Source organism: Mustela erminea, chromosome 8 (assembly GCF_009829155.1).
Source record: "Mustela erminea isolate mMusErm1 chromosome 8, mMusErm1.Pri, whole genome shotgun sequence".
Lineage (NCBI taxonomy): Eukaryota > Metazoa > Chordata > Mammalia > Carnivora > Mustelidae > Mustela > Mustela erminea.
Window position 1 is genome coordinate 31,933,735 of NC_045621.1, and position 25,095 is coordinate 31,958,829.

At 42.7% G+C, this 25,095-nt stretch overlaps 1 protein-coding gene across 4 annotated transcripts in view; it reads left to right on the forward strand.

Annotated features, from left to right (window-relative positions):
- Positions 1-10,673, forward strand: part of MOGAT1 (monoacylglycerol O-acyltransferase 1) — a 36,622-nt gene extending 25,949 nt beyond the window's left edge. For all 4 annotated transcript variants that reach the window (XM_032354958.1, XM_032354962.1, XM_032354959.1 and 1 more), the window contains exon 6: positions 9,664-10,673. In XM_032354958.1, the coding sequence (XP_032210849.1) occupies positions 9,664-9,818 (155 nt within the window). In that variant the 3' untranslated portion in view covers positions 9,819-10,673. The remainder of the gene's footprint in view (positions 1-9,663) is intronic.
- The last annotated feature ends 14,422 nt before the right edge of the window (positions 10,674-25,095 follow it).

A 25,095-nucleotide genomic window follows, 5' to 3' on the forward strand; every position in this document is an offset into this window, starting at 1 on the left:
TCTGTTAATATCCTACTAATTAAATCCTCTTAAATATGTGTTCTTGGGCACCTGGGGTGGCTCAGTTGGTTAAGCTGTTACCTTCAGCTCAGATCATGATTCCAGGAGTCCTGGGATAGAGTCCCATATCGGGCTTCCCCTGCTATGCCTGGAGCCTGCTTCTTCCTCTCCCTCTGTCTCTCTGTGCCACTCTGCCTGCTTGTGCTCATGCTCTCTCTCTCTCTCCCATTTATCCAAATAAATGGATAAAATCTTTTAAAAAAATAAATAAATAATAGATAAAAATAAAAATAAAAGTGCTATCACCAGGTCACACTTACCCTCTCTGCATATTTCTTACACTATACCTTGCTAAACCATCAGGTTTCTCTGTGTCCTCCATCAAAACCATCTTCCCTATTTTTAAAAACATTTTATTTATTTATTTGACAGACAGAGATCACAAATAGGCAAGGAGGCAGGCAGAGAGAGAGGGGAAAGCAGGCTCCCTGCTGAGCAGAGGAACATGAGGCTTGAACTCATATATCCATAGATTGAGAGTTGTGTGCTCTACCAACTTACCAGCCAAGCATCCTCCAAATGAAAGTCTCATTTTTTAAAAAAAAGATTTTATTTATTTATTTGACAGAGAGAGGTACAGTGAGAGAGGGAACACAAGCAGAGGGAGAAGGAGAAGCAGGCTTCCTGCTGAGCAGGGAGCCCGATGCAGGGCTCGATCCCAGGACCCTGAGATCATGACCCGAGCTGAAGGCTGAGGCTTCAACCCACTGAGTCTCCCAGGTGCCCCTCATCTTCCCTATTTTTTTTAAAAAGATATTTTTTAAAAAAAGGTATTTTTTATTTATTTGAGAGAGAGGGTGCGCAGACACAAGAAGGGCAAAGGGAACAGGGACAAGCAGACCCCTCTCTGAGCATGGAGCCCAGGGTTTAATCCTAGGATCTCGAGATCATGACCTGAGCTGAAGTCAGTTGCTTAACTTACTAAGCCACCCATTTTTCCCCTTAGCTGAGGGTCACTCAGTGGAAATAATTTGTGAAGAAGATACCATATATTAGCTTCTGCACAGCAAAGGAAACAATCAACAGAACTAAAAGACAGCCTACTGAATGGAAGAAGATATTTCCAAATGACATCTCTGATAAAGGGTTAGCATCCAAAATATATAAAGAAGTTATACAACTCAACTTCCAAAAAACAGTCCAGTGAAAAAATGGGTAGAAGACATGAAAGAGTGTTACTTCAGAGAGGAAATACAGATGGCCAATGGACAGGTGAAAAGACACTCAACATCACTCATCATCAGGGAAATGCAAATCAAAACTACAAGATAACACCTCACAGCTGTCAGAATGGCTAAAGTAAAAACACCAGAAACAATAAGTGTTGGTGAGGATGTAGAGAAAGGGGAGCGCTTTGCGCTGTTGGTAGGAATGCAAACTGGTGCAGCCACTGCGGAAAACAGTACAGAGGTTCTTCAGAAAGTTCAAAATGAAACTACCCTATCACCCAGCAATTGCACTACTGGGTATTTACCCCCCCCCCAAAAAACACTAATTAAGAGGGATGCATGCACCCCTGTGTTTATTGCAGCATTATTTACAATAGCCAAGTTACGGAGGCAGCCCAAGTATCAGTCATCAGATGAATGGATAAAGAAAATGTGGTATAGGGGCACCTGGGTGGCTCAGTGGGTTAAAGCCTCTGCCTTCGGCTCGGGTCGTGATCCCAGGGTCCTGGGATCGAGCCCCACATCGGGCTCTCTGCTCAGCGGGGAGCCTGCTTCCTCCTCTCTCTCTGCCTGCTTCTCTGCCTACTTGTGATCTCTGTCTGTCAAATAAATAAATAAAATCTTAAAAAAATGTGGTATATATATACTGCAGAATATTATTCGGCTGTAAAAAAGAATGAAATCTTGCCTTTTGCAAAAACATAGATGTAGCTAGAGTATAACGCCGAGCAGAGTAAGTTAAAGAAAGACAAATACCATATGATCTCTCTCATATGTGGAGTGTAAGAAACAAAACAAATAAGCAAAAGAAAAAAAAAGAACCCAAGAAACAGACTCTTAGCTAGAGAGAATGAACAGAGGAGAGGTCGGTGGAGGGGATAGAGGAAATAGGTGATAGGGATTAAGAGTACATTTATGATGAGCACTGAGTACTGTATAGAATTGGTGAATATTGTATACCTGAAACTCATATAACACTGTATGTTAACTATACTGGAATTAAAGTAAAACATTTAATAAAAAAGTAAAATAAGATATACCATATATTTATACATTTCACAATAGTATGCAATTTACATATTTTGTTATTGTCAGTTTTATTTTTATTTATTTATTTATTTTTAAAGATTTTATTTATTTATTTGACAGAGAGAGATCACAAGTAGGCAGAGAGGCAGGCAGAGAGAGAGGAAGGGAAGAAGGCTCCCTGCTGAGCAGAGAGTCCGATGAGGGACTCGATCCCAGGACCCTGAGATCATGACCTGAGCCAAAGGCAGCGGCTTAACCCACTGAGCCACCCAGGCGCCCTATTGTCAGTTTTAAAATGTAAAATATTCACATATATTGTGTTTTGTTACATAAATAAATAATGGAGAGAAACTGATTTAAATATCATATCCCATTATGATACCCAGGAGGGATAATTTTTTTTTTAAGATTTTGTTTATTTATTTGACAGAGAGAGAGAGAGAGAGGAGAGATCACAAGTAGGCAGGCAGAGAGAGGGAGAAGCAGGCTCCCAGCTGAGCAGGGAGCCCATTACGGGGCTCCATCATGAGCTCAGCCGAAGGCAGAGGCTTAACCCACTGAGCCACCCAGGCGCCTCCCAAGAAGGGATAATTAAAAGAAGTTTAGACTCGAAAAACAATGTGTAAGGAATTGCAGGCTCCTGGAATTACTTTGTTTCTACATACAGAGCTCCAGGAGGGCAGGGATTTTGTCTTGCTATTCTCTGCTGTATTCCCCATGCCCAGTGGATAGTGGCTGCAGACACATTTGTAAACAAATCATTCTTCAGTTATGCCTTTCTGATTTGTAAGTTTTCAAGTATCTAACAAGTACCCATTAAAATTTTTAAGGGAAGCTAATGTTAAATTCAAGTTGTAGAGCCAGTACAGGTAGTATGACGGGAAGTTACATGTTTGGGGAGAAAGTAAGAGGCAAGGCTATTTGCCATTGAAATGGGGAGGTTTCTATTCAAAGGTTCAGAAAAGTTTCCTGAACAGTAAAATGAACTCCTGTGTGCGTTTCTCCCACACTCACCAGTTGGTAACATTTTGCTACGGTTTTTATCTCTCTTTAACGGTGTGATAAATACACTCTTTCCAGTTATCACTGAGCTGTTGGAGTGTGTGCAAACATGACATTTGCTCCTATGTATCTCTTTTAAGAGCAAGATGATTCTGATCTATAATGTCAGTGCAATTCAGGAAATCGAACGTTGATAAAGTACTGTTAACCAGTGTACAGTGTGTATTTAAATCTCACCAGTTGCCATAATAATTTCCTTGTTAGCTGTGCTTTTGGTGGGTATCAGGGGTGGGCGGGGGGTCAAGTGTTTTTTTCCCGCAGCAGGATCATACATTGCATTTAGTTTCCACATCTCTTCAGCTTGCTTCAAACTGCATTAATTTTTCAACTTCCTTTCTGTCTTTATGACATGAGCAATTTGGAAGAGTGTAGGTCAGTGGTTTGTAGGTCAACTTGGGTTGGTGTATTTCACCATGAGTATATTCCAGTTATGCATATGTGGCAAGAATTACACAGAAATGATGTGTCATCCTCAGTATGTCACATCAAGAGGCTCTTGCTGTCAATTTGTCCCATTGTTGGTGATGCTCATTTTGATTACTTGAGTGGGGTGTTTGCCAGGTTTCTCTACTATAAAGTTAAATCACAAAGATTTATCTACATAAATTTTTGTTTATATATATTATGTTATATATTATGTTTATATTATATTATATTTATATATATTATGTTTATATTATGTTTATAAAGACTTTTCCTTTTCATCAACAAGTAACCTGGGGATGGTGTCACTTAGACACTGTGTAATTATTCTGTTCATCAGACTTTACTTGATGGCTTTAATAGCCATTGATAATCCTTGCCTGAATCAATTAAGGAAGTCATGGTTGCAAACTGGTGATTTTCTGGCTCTAGTATTCCTTCTATATTAATTATTTGGCTGTCCATCTTCCCAGTGTTAGATTATTTGAATTCTGGATATCCAGGGAGGTTTATCAGCTGTGTTTGTGTGTGGCATGGGAAGGGTTCTCATCCCATCCTGTCCAGCCTCACCATGTCCCCTGACTTCATAACTCCTCAGTCTGCCTTTTGATTATGGATGTGATAGAAGTGTTTGTTTCATTTTTATACTTAATGGCAAAATTGAAAGATAGAATCACTGCCATTAGGAAATTGATTCTTTCCACTGTAGGCTCAATATGATGGTAGCCGCTACACTCAGGCACCAGATACATAAAGAAATCAGTATTGACATTAAGAAGCTGTTTATCATACATCAGCTAAAATTTACAGATGGAGGTAATGTGGGTTTGGGGCCTGATTCAGGGTGCTTCCTTTCTCGTCCCTGAGCCTCAGCTTTTACATCTCTGAAGGAGAGACTCTTATAATTGTCCTGTCTTGTCTTAGGGTTATTCTGGGGATCAGATGACATGGTGTGTGGGGAAGTGCTCCATACGCCCCAGGTCCTGAGAGAGCACTGGTTGGTGCAGGAGGCCTGGCCAGATTGTTGAGAGCTATTAAATGTGTTTCCATCTCCCTGTGTAAGTATTCTTGCCAAAGTGTTCATCTGAATCAGACTGTGAGGAAACAGACAAACCCAGATTAGGAGACATTGTATTAAACAGTTGGCCTGGATTCATAAAAAATACTAACGTTGTAAAAGACCAAAAGGAGAGAGTACCTAAAGACACAACAGCTGTCATAGGGAGAAGCAACTGTAAGGATATCACGGAGACAACCCATCAAGTTTGAATGTAGATTTGGTACAAAAGAATATCACATAGAGGTTAAGTTCCTTGGGTATGATAATAGTGTTAAAAAGGACAGTGTTTTGGTGGCGCCTGGGTGGCTCAGTGGGTTAAAGCCTCTGCCTTTGGCTCAGGTCATGATCCCAGGGTCCTGGGATTGATCCCCGCCTCAGGCTCTCTGCTCAGCAGGGATCCTGCTTCCCCTCCCCCCCCCACTTGTGATCTCTGTCTGTCAAATAAATAAATAAAATCTTTAAAAAAAAAAAAAAAGGACAGTGTTTTTGCTCTTAGTTACTTCATGCCGAAATAGAGAGGATAAGGCTATTGAACGATTGACATCTACAGCTTATTTTCAAACAGGTCTACAAAAATAAAAATACATATGTATATACACACAGGGGGGTGTGCAAAAGATATTAAGAACCTATGAGTCTAGAGGAAGAGTATGCAGGTACTTATTGCATTATTTGTTCTGTAATTTTGAATTTTTTAACATAAAGATAGGGAAAGGAATGTACTTTAATAAAATAAAACTGGTTTGAAAACACTTAAGGACCAAAGTGGTCCCTTATATTTCAAGTCATTATTATATTCTGATGGCGGGGGTGGTGGGGGGGAAGCTGGCCAAGGGATTCTCTGAAATAGAAAGGAAAGGGAACCTAATTTAAATTTAAATATAAAGTAGGGATTTCAGGAGATAAAAATGTTAGGGGGATTAGTATGGTACCCAGTACAGCCCATTAAGTGTTTAATAAATGTTCTTGAGTGTGTATGTGTATGGAAGCACACATACACTCTCTCTCTCTCTCTCTCTCTCTCTCTCTCTCTTTCTCTCTCTCCTCACATCTGGCATATTTGAGCCTGCACCATGAGTCTGAGGTTCAGTGAACCCATGCTTCATTGGCACCCACATTTTGACTCTTCCCAAACCCGTGCCAACAGACTGGCCTTGTCTCGTGTACAGCTGTGTAGCATCCAGGAAAAGCCTAATTCCTGTATGGGACTGTTAGAGCTATAAACTGTGGAATGTTCATAATCAAAGAAAAATAGAGAAAAGATTCCTTATTGCAAAAGATCTACTCTTTGCCTCGGTGTGAAGAAAATGATGCCCCTTTCCAAATTTCTCTCCGGCCCTGAGCGCAGTGCCCCATGAAGCTGCTCATTCTTCATCTTAGGTAAATACAACACAGCACCATAGAAATGAGGGCAAGGCTGCTGTGTGAGGCCCTAAGTGCATAACTAATCTTGAATTGCTTGATGGAATTGGAAAAAGGAACAAATGGGCATGCCAGCTAGATAAAGCACTGCAACAGAAACAGGAGCATGATGATTCCTGACTCTGCCATGAGGAGATGTGGGCTGATTTTTCCAGGGCAAGGAGTTCTGTTTCTTTTTTTTTTTTTTTTTTAAGATTTTATTTATTTATTTGACAGAGAGAAATCACAAGTAGGCAGAGAGGCAGGCAGAGAGAGAGAGAGAGAGGAGGAGGCAGGCTCCCTGCCGAGCAGAGAGCCCGATGCGGGACTCGATCCCAGGACCCCGAGATCATGACCTGAGCCGAAGGCAGCGGCTTAACCCACTGAGCCACCCAGGCGCCCAGGAGTTCTGTTTCTAAGAGCAGTGTGATGAGGCTGGGTTTTTTTGTGTGTGTTTTTTTCTTTGTGTTGTAAAGAGAGTTACAGGGCAATTTGCAGCTAACTTAGTCTTAGCTTCGTTTTCTTCTCCTTAGTAGTAAAAAAAAAATCTCCTTTTTGGCAGTGGGTGGGTGGGGAGAATACTGGTCTTTCTAGGGCTCTGGGGACTCTTCCCAGATTTGTTTTGTGACCTCAGTCTTTATTCCTAAAAAGTAATTGAGAATGATTTCTTACTCTCTAGTCCGATTTTGGATTAGTAGGAGGGGTAGGAGAACCAGTTTTACCTCCTCAATTCCAGTTCTTTTGGCGTAGTTTGGGAATTTCCAGCATCTCCATTTCTCTACAGGTAAACAAGAGAAGGGCAAGGATGAAACTGCCCATCTCACACTTCAAAAGAGAAGTCATGGGCATATTTGAGCTCTCTGGAAGAACCGTCTGAAATATAGTGAGCGCATGATTAAGAAAAGAACAGGATTGAAATTAGTTGTATGCAACGAGGAAGTAGTTTCTTCTTTCATAGGAAGTAAAAATTAATTAATAATTCAGAATTCATGAGTCTTAAGCTGAGAACAACACACTTCATCTCCTCAGACCTCTCTTTCTAAGGCCCCCCCACTCCCACTCTGAATAGTTGCACTTGACCTTTCTTTTTCGTCAATTTTACTTTACAGAAGCTAGTTCTATAAAACTGTGAATTTGCTAGTAGATTGCTATTGCCTAATAGATTCTCAATTCACATGTAGATATCTCAGGGTTGTTTTTTTTTTTTTTTCTCTTGAAACAAAAAGGTCAGAGTGAGGAGGAGGCTTTGAGATCATTGAGTTCTACTTTTTTATCCTATGCATGTGATAAGACCAGAGAGGAAGCTACTGCCTAGCTCAGTGTGCTGGTCTAGTCTAGTGGTCTTTGTCTTGGACCAGCTCCTTCCTGTTCCACCCCGTCACCCCATTAGCCTCCCCTCTTCTGTATTTCCAACCACAACTGACAGCAAGACAGTTCCAGTTCTTTCTGTTGGGTTACAAAGGACTGATGTCTACTCTATGTAAATTTGACATTCAGGCTATCAAAAGAGAACTGTATGGGAGATTCTTGAGCCTGGATCTGTTTAAAAACTAGCAATTGGAGAATATTAATACTGCAATAAGGCGATATGTATCTACCATGTATGTCTGTGTATATCTCCTTACTGCAACATTAGAGAGATAATCAAAATGTATTTCATATATATAACCTATATATATGTGTTAGATATACATACATCACTCTGCTCTGTGCCCCCTTACGTCCCATACTGATTTCATTTATCACTTCCTTCTTTCTCTGTGCCTTAACATTTGCCTGGTTTTCTCTTAACTCACCACCTTCTGTTACTGACATGGATTTGAACCTTGGATGTAGCATGGAACAACCTAGGGTAGGCCAGAGGAAACCTCCTCTCTCCCCTCTGAGTTCCATTCTAGTACCCACGGCCCCACTTGGCCTCATGCCCAAGTTAATAGAGGGGAATAGAGAAGCTGTTTGCTGCCCAGCAGGTCACTGAACGTCTGTAGGTTTTCAACTCTTGGCATCTGTAAGCAGCAGGGGTTGCAGTGAGCTGGGAGGACCCAGGAAAGCAGATGCCAAAGCCACCTGTATCTTATAGTTTCAAACAGTCTTGAGACACAATCTAAACATCTTTTTAAAAGATGTTTAAAAAAAAATTAGGGATGCCTGGGTGGCTCAGTGGGTTGAGCCTCTGCCTTTGGCTCAGGTCATGATCCCAGGGTCCTGGGATCGAGCCCCGCATCTAGCTCTCTGCTCAGCGGGGAGCCTGCTTCCTCCTCTTTCTCTGCGTACTTGTGATCTCTGTCAAATAAATAAACAAAATCTTTTAAAAAAAATTTCTTTATTTGACAGAGAGAGTGATCACAAGTAGGCAGAGAGGCAGGCACAGAGGGAGACGGGGAAGCAGGCTCCCTGCTGAGCAGAGAGCCTGGCGCAGGGCACATCCCAGGACCCTAAGATCACGACCTGAGCCTTAACCTACTGAGCCACCCAGGTGCTCCTAAACACCTTTTTAAATATGTATAGAGTTTTAAATATGTATAGAGTTGCCAGGTTAAATAATAATTAGCTCATTTTTCATTATAGGTAAAACACAAATGCATTTTCATTGTAGGAAATTCCTACAATACAGATAAAGTGAAAAGTCTCCCACCTCTACCTTCCTTCCTTCCTAGAAGTAATGGTTATTAGTCTCTCTTTCTAGATTTTTTTAAGTGCACTAAAGCTTATGATGCACCTTGGTATATAAAGGTCTTTTCGTAAATAGGATCCTACTGTATTATTTCACAACTTTTTTTCCCCACTTCTTACATTTTAGACCTCGATGTGTGTGTGTGTGTGTGTGTGTGTGTGTGTGTGTACACATATAATTTCATTTTTTAAAAAACTGCTGCCTAGGATTCTGTTGCATGAACGTTCTGTGGTTTTACTTAAGAAATTTTCTACGGAGAGTTCTGCTTGGTTTTATTTTCCACTCTTAACAAACAGTGGGACTCTTGTGATTGTGTGTGTCTTCTATTACGGATTCTTAGTTGTGAAGATACACATTCCTTAAATTAAAAAGAGTCAGAGGAGAGGGCCGATGCCTGATGACTCAAGACTTCGCAGTCGGTCACAATAGGGCACTGTGGCCGAGCTGCCAGCCGTACCAGAGGGACAGGGCTGGTGACGTTCATACACAGCTATGCCCTCTTATCTCACAGCTGTGCTCAGCCCAGTAGTTCACTTGACTCAGAGTCAAAACCACCAGGGGCCTTCCACTGCAGCGACTGCGGAGAAGGAAAGTTCTTTATTGGTTCTCAAGTGGGATGGTGTGACTCTTGGAGGCAGCCAGTGAAATGAACCAGGGATTAGAGCAGGCGGATTCTGATTGGTCGATCTCTCTCCCCCCGGCCGTCTGTCCGGTCGGTGAGGGGCAGCTGGTGCAGGTGGAGTGGTTTCATTTCCTTACTTCAGATGCATTCTCTCTTTTTGCAGTTGGCCGTCCAATCCCTGTGCCTCAGACCCTGCACCCAAGCCCAGAGCAGATTGAGGAGTTGCATCAGACCTATATGGAAGAGCTGAGGAAGCTATTTGAGGCCCACAAAAGGAAATATGGCATCTCGGAGCACGAAACTCTCATTTTTAGATAACTACTCTTAGAAGGCATACAGAGGACGAGAGAATATCCGATTGGAGGATACATCATTTTAAATAAGGATTTTTTTTTTCTTTCACTCTGGAATCAAGATTACAACTGAAAAGTATTATTTATGGTGACAAATGTTAATGTCTCTCCGTGGGAGATAAAAATACAGTGGGTGACTGTAGGAGAAGCAGGCAGAGGACCATAACCCTTTGGATAATCCTCATTAGGGAAGGTGCAAGCATTTCCCGGGTTAAGAAAAGGTTTAGGATTATTCGTGTGCTTAAAAAAAAATTTTTAAAAATTAGACCCTTTTACCAAAATCACAAGAATTTAAGGTGGTGTTTTCATGAAGTATCACAGCTCTTGTTTAGCACAGCTGAAACACTTAGGAGACAGTGTGTCAACTAATTTTCCATACCTAGCTAGAGGAGATCTTTCTTTTTTTTTTCCCTCCTTGAACGGAGAATTTTTTGGGTGAATAACATTACTTTTCAGAGTTAGATAACTTGATCCTTTAGGTCCTCTAACCCAACACATTTTTATACAGTACTGCAGAATTTCTGCGCAGGTTTTGAAACAGGATGTATCTACCATCTGGAAACCCATGTGGATGAGAGCACGTCTCCTCATTTCTCTTCATGCTTAGAAATGCTCATGCTTGTCATTTGCTCAGAAATTCTGAGCATTGTTCATTTGCTATATGTTCATTTGCTATATAGACAAGAAGGTCTTTTGGGAGACATGCTTTAGAACATTAAAATTCCAAAAGGTTTTCATGGTATTAGAAATAGTTTTAATTTCCTTCCCAAATGGCCTCTTTGAGTAAGACCAGCTATGAAAGAAAGTGTCCTCTCCGGTTGTAATTTGTCCAGTTAGAGTTGTCTGGTCCACGGGAGTGGGAACCCTGTTCCTCCTGTTCACTGACCTCTCCCTAGTGCCTGGGTCCCGCACAAGATAAGTGCTTGTTTACTGAATGTATTTATAGATGAACCCACAAACATTTTTGCCTTAAGGTGAAGAATTTTTAAAGCTTTATTTACAATAGGACGAACGTATTATAGACAAGAGCCTCTTTCAGAAGGGGAGAATGTGCTGGGTCTGTTTGTCTCAGAACGGTGATTGACAAGTCAGTCAGTCAGTCAGTCTTGTCAATTGCCTTAAGGAAGAAGAATGTCTAGTTTCCAAATGACCTCCACTGCTGCTTGTTGCTTCTCTCGCTGCTGCACTCTTAAGTATTTGAGGACACCTTCACTGAGTTCTAACTTAATAGATCTTCAGGCCTCTGATTGTTAAAACGTCAAGCCCTGGGCTAGAGTCTAAACTGTGTTCAGCATCAGACAGACAAAATCATGCTGGGTAATGTCTTGAGGAGGAAAGCATTTCACAGAGGAAAAAGTGAACCTCCCCCATGGTTCCATTTGAGGTGGTTTTGGCCAGCATCACTCGGGCTTCACGCTCGTTGAGCAATCCTGGAGTCCACTGACCTATGGCCTTCAAATTAGACCAATTTTATAATCAAAGCAGAGAAGAGGACACAACCTGTTTTCAACGGACGCAGAAAATTGGATTGTAAATCCTTTTTTGGTATTATTCAATACTAGCAAGGCGTAAAGGAGCACCATTTATGGAAAATGACACACCCTAGCTGGTTAGGGGTCAGTCTTCGTAAGGCCAATTAACCACCACAACTAAAGACTTTCAAGTTATTTAAAAACCTGTGGGGACTCCTGGGTGGCTCAGTTGGTTAAGCCACTGCCTTCAGCTCGGGTCATAATCCCAGGGTCCTGGGATTGAGTCCTGCATCGGGCTCCTTGCTCGGCAGGGAGCCTGCTTCTCTCTCCGCCTCTGCCTGCCACTCTGCCTGCTTGTGTGCTTTCTCTCTAACAAACAAACAAATAAATAAATAAATAAAATCTTAAAAAAAAAAAAAAGAAAAACCCATGAATTTGGACCAGGTAAATTAAAAAAAAATTTTTTTTAAAGCATGAATTTCTTTCCTTTAGAGAAGTTTGTTAAGCGCTTATGACTCATAGTGGCGATTTCATGTGCTTTCTTTCATGAAGGTATGATGTTTAATCTCCTACTTGGTAGTGGGGGCCAAGCTGACCGCCACCCCCAGCATTAGCTGGATTATCGAGGAAGCAGTTAAAGCCCACATGTAGTGAAACAGAGACACTAAAAATGAGAAAAGTTTTGCTCTGATGAATTTATCTCGAATTTTGCCATTTCTAAAACCCAGACATCAGCAACTTTAATTTTGGCATCTGTAAAAATCTTATTTTTAGGGACAAATTAGGGATTTTTATCTCTTTTTCTTTCTTTGGGTCTCCAGGGGTCTTAGTCCAGCCAGAAGTCCTTTCATAAAGTCAAAGCATTGTAGGAAGTTCCTTTATAGTCCTAGAGATTACAGATGAAGATTTGGACATGAATTTTTGCTATAGCACAAGTGTGGGTCATACATGGTATGCGCTAATCCCTTCCTGTTGTTTTCCAGTAACCCATGATTGCCAGTTGTATCTGTCTTTTTATTTATTTATTTTTTTTAAAGATTTTATTTATTTGTTTGACAGACAGAGATCACAAGTAGGCAGAGAGGCAGAGAGAGAGGAAGGGAAGCTGGCTCCCCACTGAGCAGATAGCCTGACTAGGGGCTTGATCCCAGGACCCTGGGATCATGACTGAGCCGAAGGCAGAGGCTTTAATCCACTGAGGCACCCAGGTGTCCCTGTATCGGTCTTTTTAAACTAAATGATAAAATGTCTTTCTGGGGCTGGAAGAGGTACTTCAAATAGAATTTGTATATCTTTTTAAAGCAAAAAAACAACAACAAGGCAACTACTATATAACCAACTGGTTGTGCCAGTTTCTCTGGGATGGCAAATACTGAAGCAGTTTTTTATATTTAAAACCAAGGGGTTTGTCAAATACCTTATATGTCAGTTATTTTACTTAATCCTTCCCAAACACTCACAGCCTAGTGCCTTCACAGCATGTGTGGGAAGGCGAAGGTCTAACTCCGTCCACAGTTTGCTCACGGGATGGGTTCCGTGTTGGTGGAATCTGTGTCTGGCTGGGTTGGATCCCGCCCCCGACGGAGCGCAGGCCTCCGGTGCTCTCAGCGAATGCTTATGGCTCTAACCCAGAAGTCTGATAGACTGTGTCAGTGGAAGTCAAGTTCTAGGGCCAGAAGGGGCTTTGTGTCTGGCATGAGTCCTTCTGCAGATGGAGCAGTTGAACCCCAGCGGCTTAACGTGGCTTGACACCGACTCCATGATCATATTCCTCTGCCCTGATGGAACAGGAGGGGATACGGCTCTTCCATAATTGTTGATGAACCCACCTGTGAACCCTCCCGTAAAACCAAAGTATCCAAACATGGAGCGTGATTAAAGATACTCCCAAAATGCAAGGGGTTTAACAACCCTGGAGCAAGCTCTGTCTTTTTGGGACCTGGAACGTTTTTCTTTTTTGAGACTGGTCGGCTGCATTGTTGATTTTTCCCTTCTGCAAGAGCTATTTTGGGGATGTGCACTGGGTAACGTCCAAGGTTTTCAGCAACAAGCTAAGCCACTAGAGCCTTGTGTATGGAGTAGCAGGATAAGGCAAGGTGCTTTATGTCCCCGTGAGAGCCGCAGAGGATTTTTCCCTCTCAGTCACGTTGTGACCATTAATACAGGTCAGAGCAGTCCCGTTACTCAGCGGTGGAAGCAAATCTTCTGTCTGTCACCTTGCTGACAGCCCTAATCCCATTCTGGCTCTAGCATCATTCAGCTGGGTGCTTTTTTATTTTATTTTATTTTACAGCTCTTAGATTCTGGTTAAGAATTTTCTTAGGCTCTCTTGAGAATAAAGATAAATCTGACCTTCTTGTATTCCCAAGAGCCATGTAATTCTCCCCTCCTCCGTTTCCAGACCCTCTTGGAGCCTTTGGTCTTTCTGGTTGGATTCCAACTGTCCAGTGTGGGGTACAGTCATGCAGAGACAACCAGAAAACACAACTGTGCTATTTTTTTCTACCTTCCAGGGGCTTCTGTTTCAAATAATCCTTTAGCCTCTGGTCCTCCACTAAGTGCTGGGTGACCTGGACTCCTTCTTAGGAGTGAATGATCTCCAAGGTCCCATTCACTCTGTCTCGATGGTCTCTGCTTGGCCCTCATTCTCTCATGGTAATAACATCCAGCGGGAGATGGAGATTTATCCATAGACTTCTTTTTCCTCTGCCATCCTCCCTTGTATTACTCTGGACACGCAGAGGGTTCAAATGACTGTCTCCTTTAGCATATGGAAAACATAAATTGCTATGGAGATTTCTCCAGCATCACAGTGGCCTTTAGGCATGGTGTTCCTAAGAAACAGTTTCGTTCTCTATAAATAAAAACTGGAGACATTTATCGAAGTGGTCTCCTTCTTTATATGGCTCAAAACTGTGAAATAACAGTTTATTTCTTGTTAACATCTTTTTAAGAGATGGTGGATTTTTATATTTTCTGTTTTGGATGTGTTGCCGTGTGCTTTTAAAAAGCTCTTGGTTTCTAAAGTGTTGACCAATAAATGTGTTTTGTGCCAGAGTTGTAACTGTGTGGGCGTGGTGTTTTGGCTGAGTGGGATGGTTTTCCTGCCCATGCCTTGCCAAGGCTGGAGGCGCTCGGACCTGGGGATGGATTCAGGCAAGGGAATTGCGGTGGTGGTGTGGGCATTGCCTGAAGAGCCAGGCCTGGAGATCCTCTCCACAGAGAAAAGACAAAACAAAGCGGGGGCAGGGCTAACCGAAAAGTGCAGACAGATGTGCCAGTTGAAAGGAGCAGAGGGCAGGAAGAGGAAACAAGCCGGGGAGGGGCCGCGGTGGAAATAGGAGTGAAACTTGTCAGATACGGAAATGTTCAAAAACTCGTAGAAGAATGGATAGATTCCAAATCAAGTGAATCGCCGCTAGTAGGTTTGGGGTTTCTTTTCGGGTGATGAAAATGTTCTGCAATTGGGTTGTCGTGATGGCTGTCCCACACTGCAGATATACCAAAAACTCCCAAATGCCCCTCTCCAAATGGGAGGATTTTACGGTATGTGAATTACATCTCAATAAAGTGGCTTTGTACACTCGAGTCAGTCATACACTTGGCAAAATAACAGAAGAAGCTAAAAACGCAATTTCTTTTTTTATATGTCAGGAGTGAAATTGCCTCCTTTGGATGCGTTTTGGATGACAAAGTTTACATTTTGATTTTTGAGACTTGTTGGTGTTTCTGGTGTCTGTTATCAAAATAGGGGTTTGCAATACTCTTTTAAGATATTTTATTGGCTAAAGAACATGCTGAGATTGCCTGGGTGGCTCAATTCGTTAAGCGTCTGTTTTCAGCTCAGGTCATGATCTCAGGGTCCTGGGATCGAGTCCTGCACTGGGCTCTACCTATAGTGTGGGAAGTCTGTTTCTCCCTCTCCCTCTGCCACTCCCCCTGCTTGTGTTCTCTTTCTCTCTCTTTCTCTCTCTCTGAGTCAAATAAATAAATAAATAAAATCTTTAAAAAAAAAAAAAGAAAAAAGAAAATGCTGAGTTATTATTGTGTAAAAATACTGTTTGACTTTAATTTTCCTAGTATTTTATTAATACTGTAGTTAGAATATATAAATAAATATAAATAAACAAAACTGTGGTTAATACTAAGTAAATATTATCCTATAAAAACCATTAATATTTATTAACCACCTTCAATGTGCCAGATACAGAACTAGGGACTTTAAGTACATTATGACATTTAACTCTTAAAATACCCTGTGAGGTCAGTACTATTTTTATCCCATAACGAATTAGAGTTCAGAGGGGCTAAGAACTTTGCTCAAGATAACCCTCATGGTGGTGGTGGAGTTCAGATGGGATGCCAGGGCCTCTGGCCAGGGCCCTTGCTTCGGACGTAGGGCTCAGGAGCCCTGGGGTATCCACCATCTCTGTCACTAACTCAGGGAAGTGAACTTGACCTACGGAATGAGAAGGTGGAACCTGACCACAAAGGTTCTTTATGGGTCCGTCTGCTGGTGATTCTGCTCTAAAGCCGTCGACATTTCCAAACACTGCTCCCTCTCCCCAACCCCAGCACATACACACACACACACCTAATAGGCACAGGAGTCCCCCACCCCCACCTGCGCTGAGAACAACCCGGAGAACCAGTTGTGAGATGGCAAAGTGTTGTGGCCACCCTCGGAAGGACGGGTAAAAAAGTTTCATAAGTGGGCTAATATTGATTGTCAAAGTTAATCATTCAAAATGTTAGCTTAAGAACACCTGTCTAGCTTAAAGTATTGACTGATTGATTGATTGTAGCTGTGGTTGCATGAAGCATTAGCTGGGGTAAGCTCATTTCTCCAAACTGTCTTTTTAAATTGATTTTATTTTGGGCACCTGGGTGGCTCAGGCGGTTACGTGTCTGCCTTCTACTCAGGTCATGATCCCAGGGTCCTAGGATGAGTCCCACATTGGGCTCCCTGCTCGGCGGAGAGCCTGCTTCCCCCCACCCCCGCCCCTCCCACCCTGGCCCAGCTCCTGCACGTGCACTTTCTCTCTCTCTCAAAAATATATAAAATCTAGGGCGCCTGGGTGGCTCAGTGGGTTAAGCCACTGCCTTTGGCTCAGGTCATGATCTCAGGGTCCTGGGATCGAGTCCCGCATCGGGCTCTCTGCTCAGCAGGGAGCCTGCTTCCCTACCTCTCTCTCTCTGGCTGCCTCTCTATTTACTTGTGATTTCTCTCTGTCAAATTAATAAATAAAATATTTTAAAATAAAAAAATATATATATAAAATCTAAAAACTATCCTTGTTAAAAAATTTTTATTTTCTTTCTCTTGCGTATATGTATGTGTGTATTTCCGAGTACCTCTTAAAAGTTTTCTTCATAAAACAGTTGCCGCATGTTCCAAATTTAAGAAGAAACGTCTTTGGTTTGACCTCTCCTTGCCTGCCTCTTCCAGTTCACCAGCAACATCTTTAAACACTCTAGATGGAAAGGAAATGTGATCTTCAGTTTGACCTGGCATGACATCTTCTGTGTAATGCTGAAGGAAAGGAATGCGTGATCGCTCTTAGATTGCTTGACTCCATAACAGCAGGATCATATAATTTGTCATTTCAAATTCACTTAACTTTAAAATAACATTGAACCTGTAAATATGGAATGTTAAGTCATAGAGTCATTGATACGTAGATACATCTGCATTGCTGTTATTGAAATAAGAATACCCAAATAAAGGAAAATTTAAATCATGGGGAAGAAAAGAAAATGTGGCTTATTTGGGAGCTAGCTGTACTTTTAAAGATGCATTCGATTTATATTTTGAATAATATATAGGCGATTGAAATTAGTGTCATTATTACTGCAAATAAATGCAGGAAGTGTGACATAGTGACAGTCCGTGATATTTCTGCTGGAAGCAACACACTATTCCAAACCAGGACCCAAGCCTATCCAGGTCTTAAAAGCAGTTTCAGAGGGAGGAATGCCCTTCTCAACCAGGGACGTTGACCCACATGCCTCCCCTTTTCTACCTTCTTCTATAATTTTAGCTTTTCCTCTCCACATTGGTTTCTGCTTTTCCCACAATCCAAGAAAAAGAAAAATAAAAGGAAGCGAAGGGAAAAGTTGAATTTCAGGAAGGAACTAAGAACTCTTACTTTCTAGCAGAGGTAAGGTCAAGGACGGTAGAAGTAGGGAAAAGTTGAACAGGAAGCAAGGTCCCTGCTCAGAGGAGGAAGGACCGCAGGATGGAAGAGAGAGACATCTTACCATTATACACGTGATGGTCAAAGACCTTTCCCAGTTCGCTCCACGGTGTGCCCTTGTCCCAGAGCATCTTCTTTTCGGTGACAGATGACAGGAAAACGTCTGGGACTGCCCAAGAGAGATGTTCTCTCGGAAAAGGTATTCGGCCAAAGGAAGACTATGTCCTCATGTGAGCCCCTTCTTGGTAATGAGAGAGTGAGTCCTGCGTTAGAAGTTCACCCTTTCCTTATCCTTACCAAGACGCCATGATTAGGCTCTTTGCTGATGTCTGATTTCCGTCATGACTCCATCTAAGTAGACAGCTCGACCGTGGAAGATCGTAGCTGAAAGTTATGGGATTCGCGGAAAGCCCTTTCTGCCCCCGTTACTATGTCAAGTTGATGCATGATATTATAGCTACGATCCACAGATCAAATAGGCAAATGACAACAGTGGTAGAATCGTGTTTGTCCAAATCTGAGTACGTCTGTCTGTTTCCACTGTTCCTGTTGAAGGGTTCCGTGAAACACACCGTCAGGATGATTTGGCTACAAAGCTGAGTTTCAGTGTTGAAGATGACAGACTGTATGCAAAGCAGTGTGCCCTGCTGGTCATTTGTGGCCGGAGGAAAACGCTTTTCATAAAGAGCTGTGGAGACTGCACTTTGGAATCGCTCTGAAGCTCTCACCACATCCTTTCGGCCTAACTTCCCTGTGAGGGTTATTTCCTTTTCCACATCTTGATAGGCTTAGACACTGCCCCAGGGCCTTCATTTCAAAGGAGAAATTTCTCTTCCATCCCACCCGGGATTTCTCTTTGCTCTGGGCTCTCGTTTCTGTGAAACAGGGATGCAGAAGCTTTGGTCTGATCCTCTGTCTGGGTATGTAATGTGTTTTCTGCTCATTCACAGAGTTCCATCAGGGATAGTCTCTGCCAGGATTCTTTGGCAAGAATCCACTGAAGAATTGCTTTCAGCTTTGTTTGTGGTTACTAGATTCAGTTGGAATTTCCTGCATCTCCCGGCGATTCAAAGATTCTCATGGAGAGCTGGAGGCTGGGGGCGGCAAGGTGTGTTGTTGCCAGTAAATGCAAGAAGTCTGGGTCCTGTGAGGAAGAAGATGCGCAGGGCCCAGTCATTCTGAACGTCTTCCCAGTCAGCTGGACAATATTTTTTTTTAAGATTTTTTAATTTATTCATTTGCGAGCGAGAGAGAGTGAGAACACCAGCCAAGGGGAAGAGCAGATGCAGAGGGAGAAGGAGACCTCCCGCTGAGCACGGAGCCCTACGTGGGGCTCTATCCCAAGACCCCGGCTTGTGACCTGAGCTGAAGGCGGACGCTTAACTAAACCACCCAGGTGCCCCTCAGCTGGACGACCGTGATCAAGCACCGACTTGGAGGAAAGAACCAAGCTGCAGGCTCCATGCACTGCCCGCTCTGGGCCCATACTTAGAAAACTATCTCCTTGGAGAGTGAGGAAAATGAGGGTCACAGGAGCAGCTCCAGCCAGGAGTTGTGAAGAGATGCGTTCCAGCGGGGAATTTGGGGGAGTTCTGGAGGGAGCAGGATCCACTGAGGCTTTCAAGATAAAGATAAAGAAGGCTTAGGTGAACGCCAAGGGAAAGCTTAGGCAGAGGAGTCAGGATAAGGGTGACCAACTTGTCACAGCTGGCCCCGAACTTTCCTGCCTTTAGCAGTGAAAGCTTCCGTCCTGGGAAGCCCCCTAAGTCTAGGCCAAGTGGGACTCCCCCCAACCCAGGCAGAAAGGCACAGCACCACATGGCCCTGGTGTGGCGGGCACAGCTAGCCGCTCTGTCTACCTTTGGGTGGGGTGACAGGGAAGCATTTTTTTTTTCTTTTTAATGTTCCAGAGGGCAGCTTTTAAACTAATTTTTGAAAAACGAATATCCAACTCAGCTCTATAATCATATGATACTCTGAAATGTCTCAGTTTCTGTGAGTTCCATGTGAGCGGCAGTCTCAAGGCTCTGGAAGGTCTCCATATATTTGAGGGAGATTTTTTCATAAATTGTCCTTAATGCACTGTCCTGTGTGAGGGGCCTCGAAACTAATGACAGTGACTGTTCCCTAAGAGTCTGGGTCCTGTGGAGAGGGTTGTGGGCATGTGTGAATGTGACTGACTCTTTTGTGCTTCAGTTTCTTTCTCTTCAAGGAGAAGTTATGTTCTCCTGTAATGGGTTTCTAAAATATTTTTAATGAAGGGATGCTCAGACCCTGAAACTCAAATCTGAAATGTTAGGAAATGCCCTAATCTTTACATAAACTTTAAGTGTTTATTTTTCCCCCCTACCTTTTACTTGTTAAAAATATACATATAGGGGCGCCCAGGTGGCTCAGTTGGTTGGGTGACTGCCTTTGGCCCAGGTCATGATCCTGGAGTCCTGGGATTGAGTCCCACATCGGGCTCCCTGTTCAGCGGGGAGTCTGCTTCTCCCGCTGACCTCTCTCCTTTCATGCTCTCTCTCTCATTCTCTCTCTCTCAAATAAATAAATAAAATCTTTAAAATATATATATACATATATGTTTAAATCTTATTTATTTTTTTATGCTTTGTTCCTGAAAGGACCATAAATGGAATAATTCTGTTGGAGACTTGAGAATCTTATTCATCACGTGAAATTTAATAAAAATGAGAATTGAATATAAGAACATAACATTTTGAGCATTCACTTACAATAATAAAATTATCTCTCCTACACAAGAAGATCCATTGAGTAGTAGAAACTAGAAATCATGGGGGCGCCTGGGTGGCTCATTCGGTTAAACGTCTGACTCTTGATCTCAGTTCAGGTCTTGATCTCAGGGTCAGGAGCATGAGCCCCACATTGGGCTCCATAAGGGACATGGAGCCTGCTTAAAAACAAACAAACAAAAGAAACTAGCGATTACTGATACTTTTATATCTTTGCCACAGTTAAATGAGCATATTTAATCTTTTTTTTTTAAAAGATTTTATTTATTTATTCGACAGAGAGAGATCACAAGCAGGCAGAGAGGCAGGCAGAGAGAGAGGAGGAAGCAGGCTCCCTGCTGAGCAGAGAGCCCGATGCGGGACTCGATCCCAGGACCCTGAGATCATGACCTGAGCCGAAGGCAGTGGCTTAACCCACTGAGCCACCCAGGCGCCCGAGCATATTTAATCTTGAAATAGTTTTTTTTAGTGTAAAAAAAACTAGTAGGATTTTAAAAAAATTTTATATACTTATTAGAGAGAGAGAGAATGAGCAGGGGAAAGACAGAACCAGAGGGAGAAGCAGACTCACCGTGGAACAGGGAGCACGATGTGGGACTCGATCTCAGAATGCAGGGATCATGACCTAAGCCGAAGGCAGATCCTCAACCACCTGAGCCACCCAGGTTGAAACATAGTTTTAAATTTTGTTTTTAGGGTGTGTGGGTGGCTCAGGGTTAAGCCTCTGCCTTCAGCTCAGGTCATGATCTCAGGGTGCTGGGATCGAGTCCCACATTGGGCTCTCTGCTCAGCGGGGAGCCTGCTTCCCCCCTTTCTCTGCCTGCCTCTCTGTTTACGTGTGATCTCTCTCTCTGTCAAATAAATAAAATCTTTAAAGAACAAAACAAAACAAACTAATAAACTCTTTTAAAAAAAATAAAATAAAATTTGTTTTTATATCCTTCCCACTTCAAGTACCTTGGCAGATTAAACTTAGGCTGAAGTTGAACTCCCCTCAAGTGGAATCCAGAGTTACGTGACCACAATCAAATTCCTAAAGAAACAGAAAGTTTCCCATGAGAAGCATCTGTCTAAATTATTCTTTCCACAGTGACTATGCTTGAGACTAGATTTAGAAAAGCTCTAGATTGCTTCAAATCAATTCCAACTCCAGAGACTCAGGAAAGCATTAGATCTTTGACAGATGACCGACATAGCCAGTGAAACCGCAGAGAGAAAGGCCAACCTCATGCTTGTTTTATCATAGAGGCAAAAAGTACCACCGCACCTTCAGCCACTACATTTCTGTTTAAGGCAGGAAGATGAAAGGGGTCCTCTCTCTTCTTTGACTTTTTTTAGAATCCTTGCTACCTTTCGCAGAATCCCTCTGGCAAACTCTGCTTGATATCTCATTGGTCAGAAATGGGTCCCGTGGGTCACACCCAGCTACAAATAAGGCGGGGAAAGTAACAACTGACTTTCCATTCTCTATGGCAGAGCTTAGCAAACTTCCCCAATCAAGACCAGGACGGGAAATATCTTACCCAGTAACTACTCACTCCCTCATTATAGTGCAAAAGTAGCTGGAGATAATTAATGAAAGAACATGGCTGTGTTCCAATAAAACTCTGTTTATGGACATGGAGTTTTGAATTTCATGTAATTTTCATGAAATAGTCTTCTTTTGATCTTTCTTTAACCATTTAAAGCTAAAACCACTCTTAGTTCGGAGGGTATATAAAACCAGCAGGCTGACCTGATTCAGTTTGTGGATCCCAGAGGAGGGTGAGAATGGTTTGGGGGGTGGCGGGATACCATAATTCTGCCACAAATAGGCTCTGTACTTTGAATATAAAATACCGGAAAGTGATGACAAGTTCAACCCATGAAGCCAACTTTAATTTTCCTGAGGTCGGCAAGCAAATTCTGCTTCCAAATCATGTTGCTTGTCATAAACACATTAAATCTACCAGGTCCCTTTAACTCAGAAAATCTGTACTGCTGACATCCAGGAGATCTTTATATAGTTTTATACATTTTCTTTTAAATTGCCCTATAATGACTGCAAAACTGGCTCAGACCTATACAAACAAACTCTAGAATGGAGTGTAGAACTGAAAGTCGAAAATTATTGACTCTATAACATAGACATTTGCACAGCTGCTCAAAGGTCTGTTTGCATGAGCTTCATGAAAATTCAGAGATAATACTACCTTTGATACTAGTTAAACAGAAGAGTGGTATCTTAGATATATTGTTCGAATGATTATTCTTTTTGAAACTATTTCTTTTTTTTTTTTTTAAAGATTTTATTTATTTATTTGACAGACAGAGATCTACAAGTAGGCAGAGAGGCAGGGAGAGAGAGAGGAGGAAGCAGGCCCCCTGCTGAGCAGAGAGCCCGATGCGGGGCTCGATCCCAGAACCCTGGGATCATGACCCGAGCCGAAGGCAGAGGCTTTAACCCACTGAGCCACCCAGGTGCCCCTCTTTTTGAAACTATTTCTAAAACGTTACCTTTTCATCCCCTTAGAAATGTTCTGTATGTTCTCTTTTGAAATTTATAGTTAATTTTATAATTATGCTATATGTATGTGTATGTAAATATAAAAGTATTATTATGTATGTATGTATACATACATAATATAATACAACTAAATCATAATATATAGCATATATATTACATATAATAGATACATATAATTATATGCATATAATTATACATATATACTATATACATATTTATACATAATAGCACTCTCTCCCTCCTAATAAAAGAAATCTGAGTTCCATAGCTAAAGAGTCTAGGGGTTCAGGCATGGATCCAGATGCTCAGATGATATCGTCAGAACTCAGTCCTGCTCCATCTCTCTTCTCCCACTGTGTTGACGTCACTGTCCAACTCCCTTCACCTTCCTGGTGTCAGACAGGCACCGGCAGCTGCCGGCGCACATCCTACTAGGTCAGCACTCCCAAAGGAAAAAGAACTGCTCTTTTCCCTAGAATTGGGTCTTACTGAACTGACTTGGATCATGTGTCCAATCCCTGAACACATCCTTGTGGTCAAGAGGTTGGAATATGCTGACTCGCCTGGGCTCTGTGGTTAAGGGCCTCTGCCCTAGAGATGGGGAGATTGTGGGGCCACTGGCTTTCTGAACCACATGGACAGAGAATAAAGGATAAGTGGTTCCCCAAAGGAAATCAGGGTGAATGGATTCCGGGAAGACAAAAATAATTATCCGGTACGATAACATTCACATTTGACTTTTAACAAAGGAATCAGGAAGAGAATAGGGAGACTCAAAGGAAATAAATGAGAAATGGGAAATCCATGGGAATGTGAGCAAAGTGTTTTAAATAAACCGGACAGGGTGAGTGGTTCATAATCTTGGCAATGTATCAGAAAAATCAAAGTGGTTAAAAAACAAACAATGAAACAGACTTCTGCACCTTACACCAGATGGACTGAAGCAGAAACTGGGGAAACGTGGTCTGGGATTCTGTTATCTTTGTAAACCACCCCACACGGAAGATCTGCCGCTTATGCATAGACTTGCTTTGGGAGCTACCAAAGGAGGTTGCATTAGAGCAGGGGCTAAGCTACTGTAGCAGGGAGACCGCAAACCACGGAGGTGGGAAGAAATTGATTTCTGTCTCACATTATAGTTTGGAAGTGAACAGTCCAGAATGGTGACCGTGTTTATTCAAAAGGAAAGTTCCTTCCACTTGTCCTGGACCATCCCCCCTCCGGTGTTGTCCTTGTCTGCACAGTTGGAGCTGGCCGCTGCACCTCCACATGCTAGCCCCCCGGGAGAACAGAATGAGGAGGGCGGAGAAGCCCTGAGTCCTGAAGGCCGAGGCTCCCGAATGCACACGGCATTTCTGCTTTCTTTATATTGGTCTGAACTTAGTCACGTGGCACAGCAAGTGCAAGGGAAGCTGGGAAGTGTAGTCTTTCTCTCACCTAAGATATCAGTATATAGGGGTACCTGGTATCTCAGTCAGTGAAGTGGCTTCCTTCGGCTCAGGTCAGGATCCCAGGGTCCAGGGATCCAGTCGCCCATCGGTTTCCCTGTTCTGGGGGAGGTTTGTGTCTCCTTCTCCCACTCCCGGTGCTTGTGTTCTCTCTCGCGCTGTCTCTCTGTCAAACAAATAAAATCTTAAAAAAGAAAAAGAGATATCAATATATATATTTTTCTTGTTTCTAAAAACACCCCCCATCTCTACATCAGTGGCTGGGTGGGTGTGTGCCCAGCTCACATCGGACACCTACAAATGAAACATCCACAGCTTTCCGTTAAACGTGACAAGTTGAATCGCATTAATCTTGACTTCTTCACGAAACTCCTCTGAAGTGAGAATAAAGGAATAAAAGTGGTGAAAAGCCAAAGAGAACAGGGAGAAGTAAGAGGAGAAAGTGACGTCAACACTATTCTGCAAAATGAAAAACAGATGGACAAGTGGTGAGTGAGTTGGCAGCACAGAAGAAGCAGAAACCGTCTGCCAGAGAGAGTGTGGGAGGGAGAGGGTCCTGTCGGAAGCAAGTGGCTGTGGCCGCAGGATCATCTCAGGAAGGCCGGGCACGGAGGCCACCACGTGTGGTGTCTGAGCAGACTCTCAGGTTCCCTGCCCTAACTCGAGCAGCTTGTGCATACCTGAGCAGAGCACAAGAGTTTTGCTCTTGGAAATTCTAGAGAAGCTCTAACTGGCATGCCAGGCTCAACAGAGAGGGATGGAGGTGGTGAGGCGACTCGAAAGCCGGTTGAGTGACAGCCTCCATTTTGCATGGTAATTCCCATCCTTCCCCCTTCCCACACCACGTTCCTACAATCCTCAGCAGC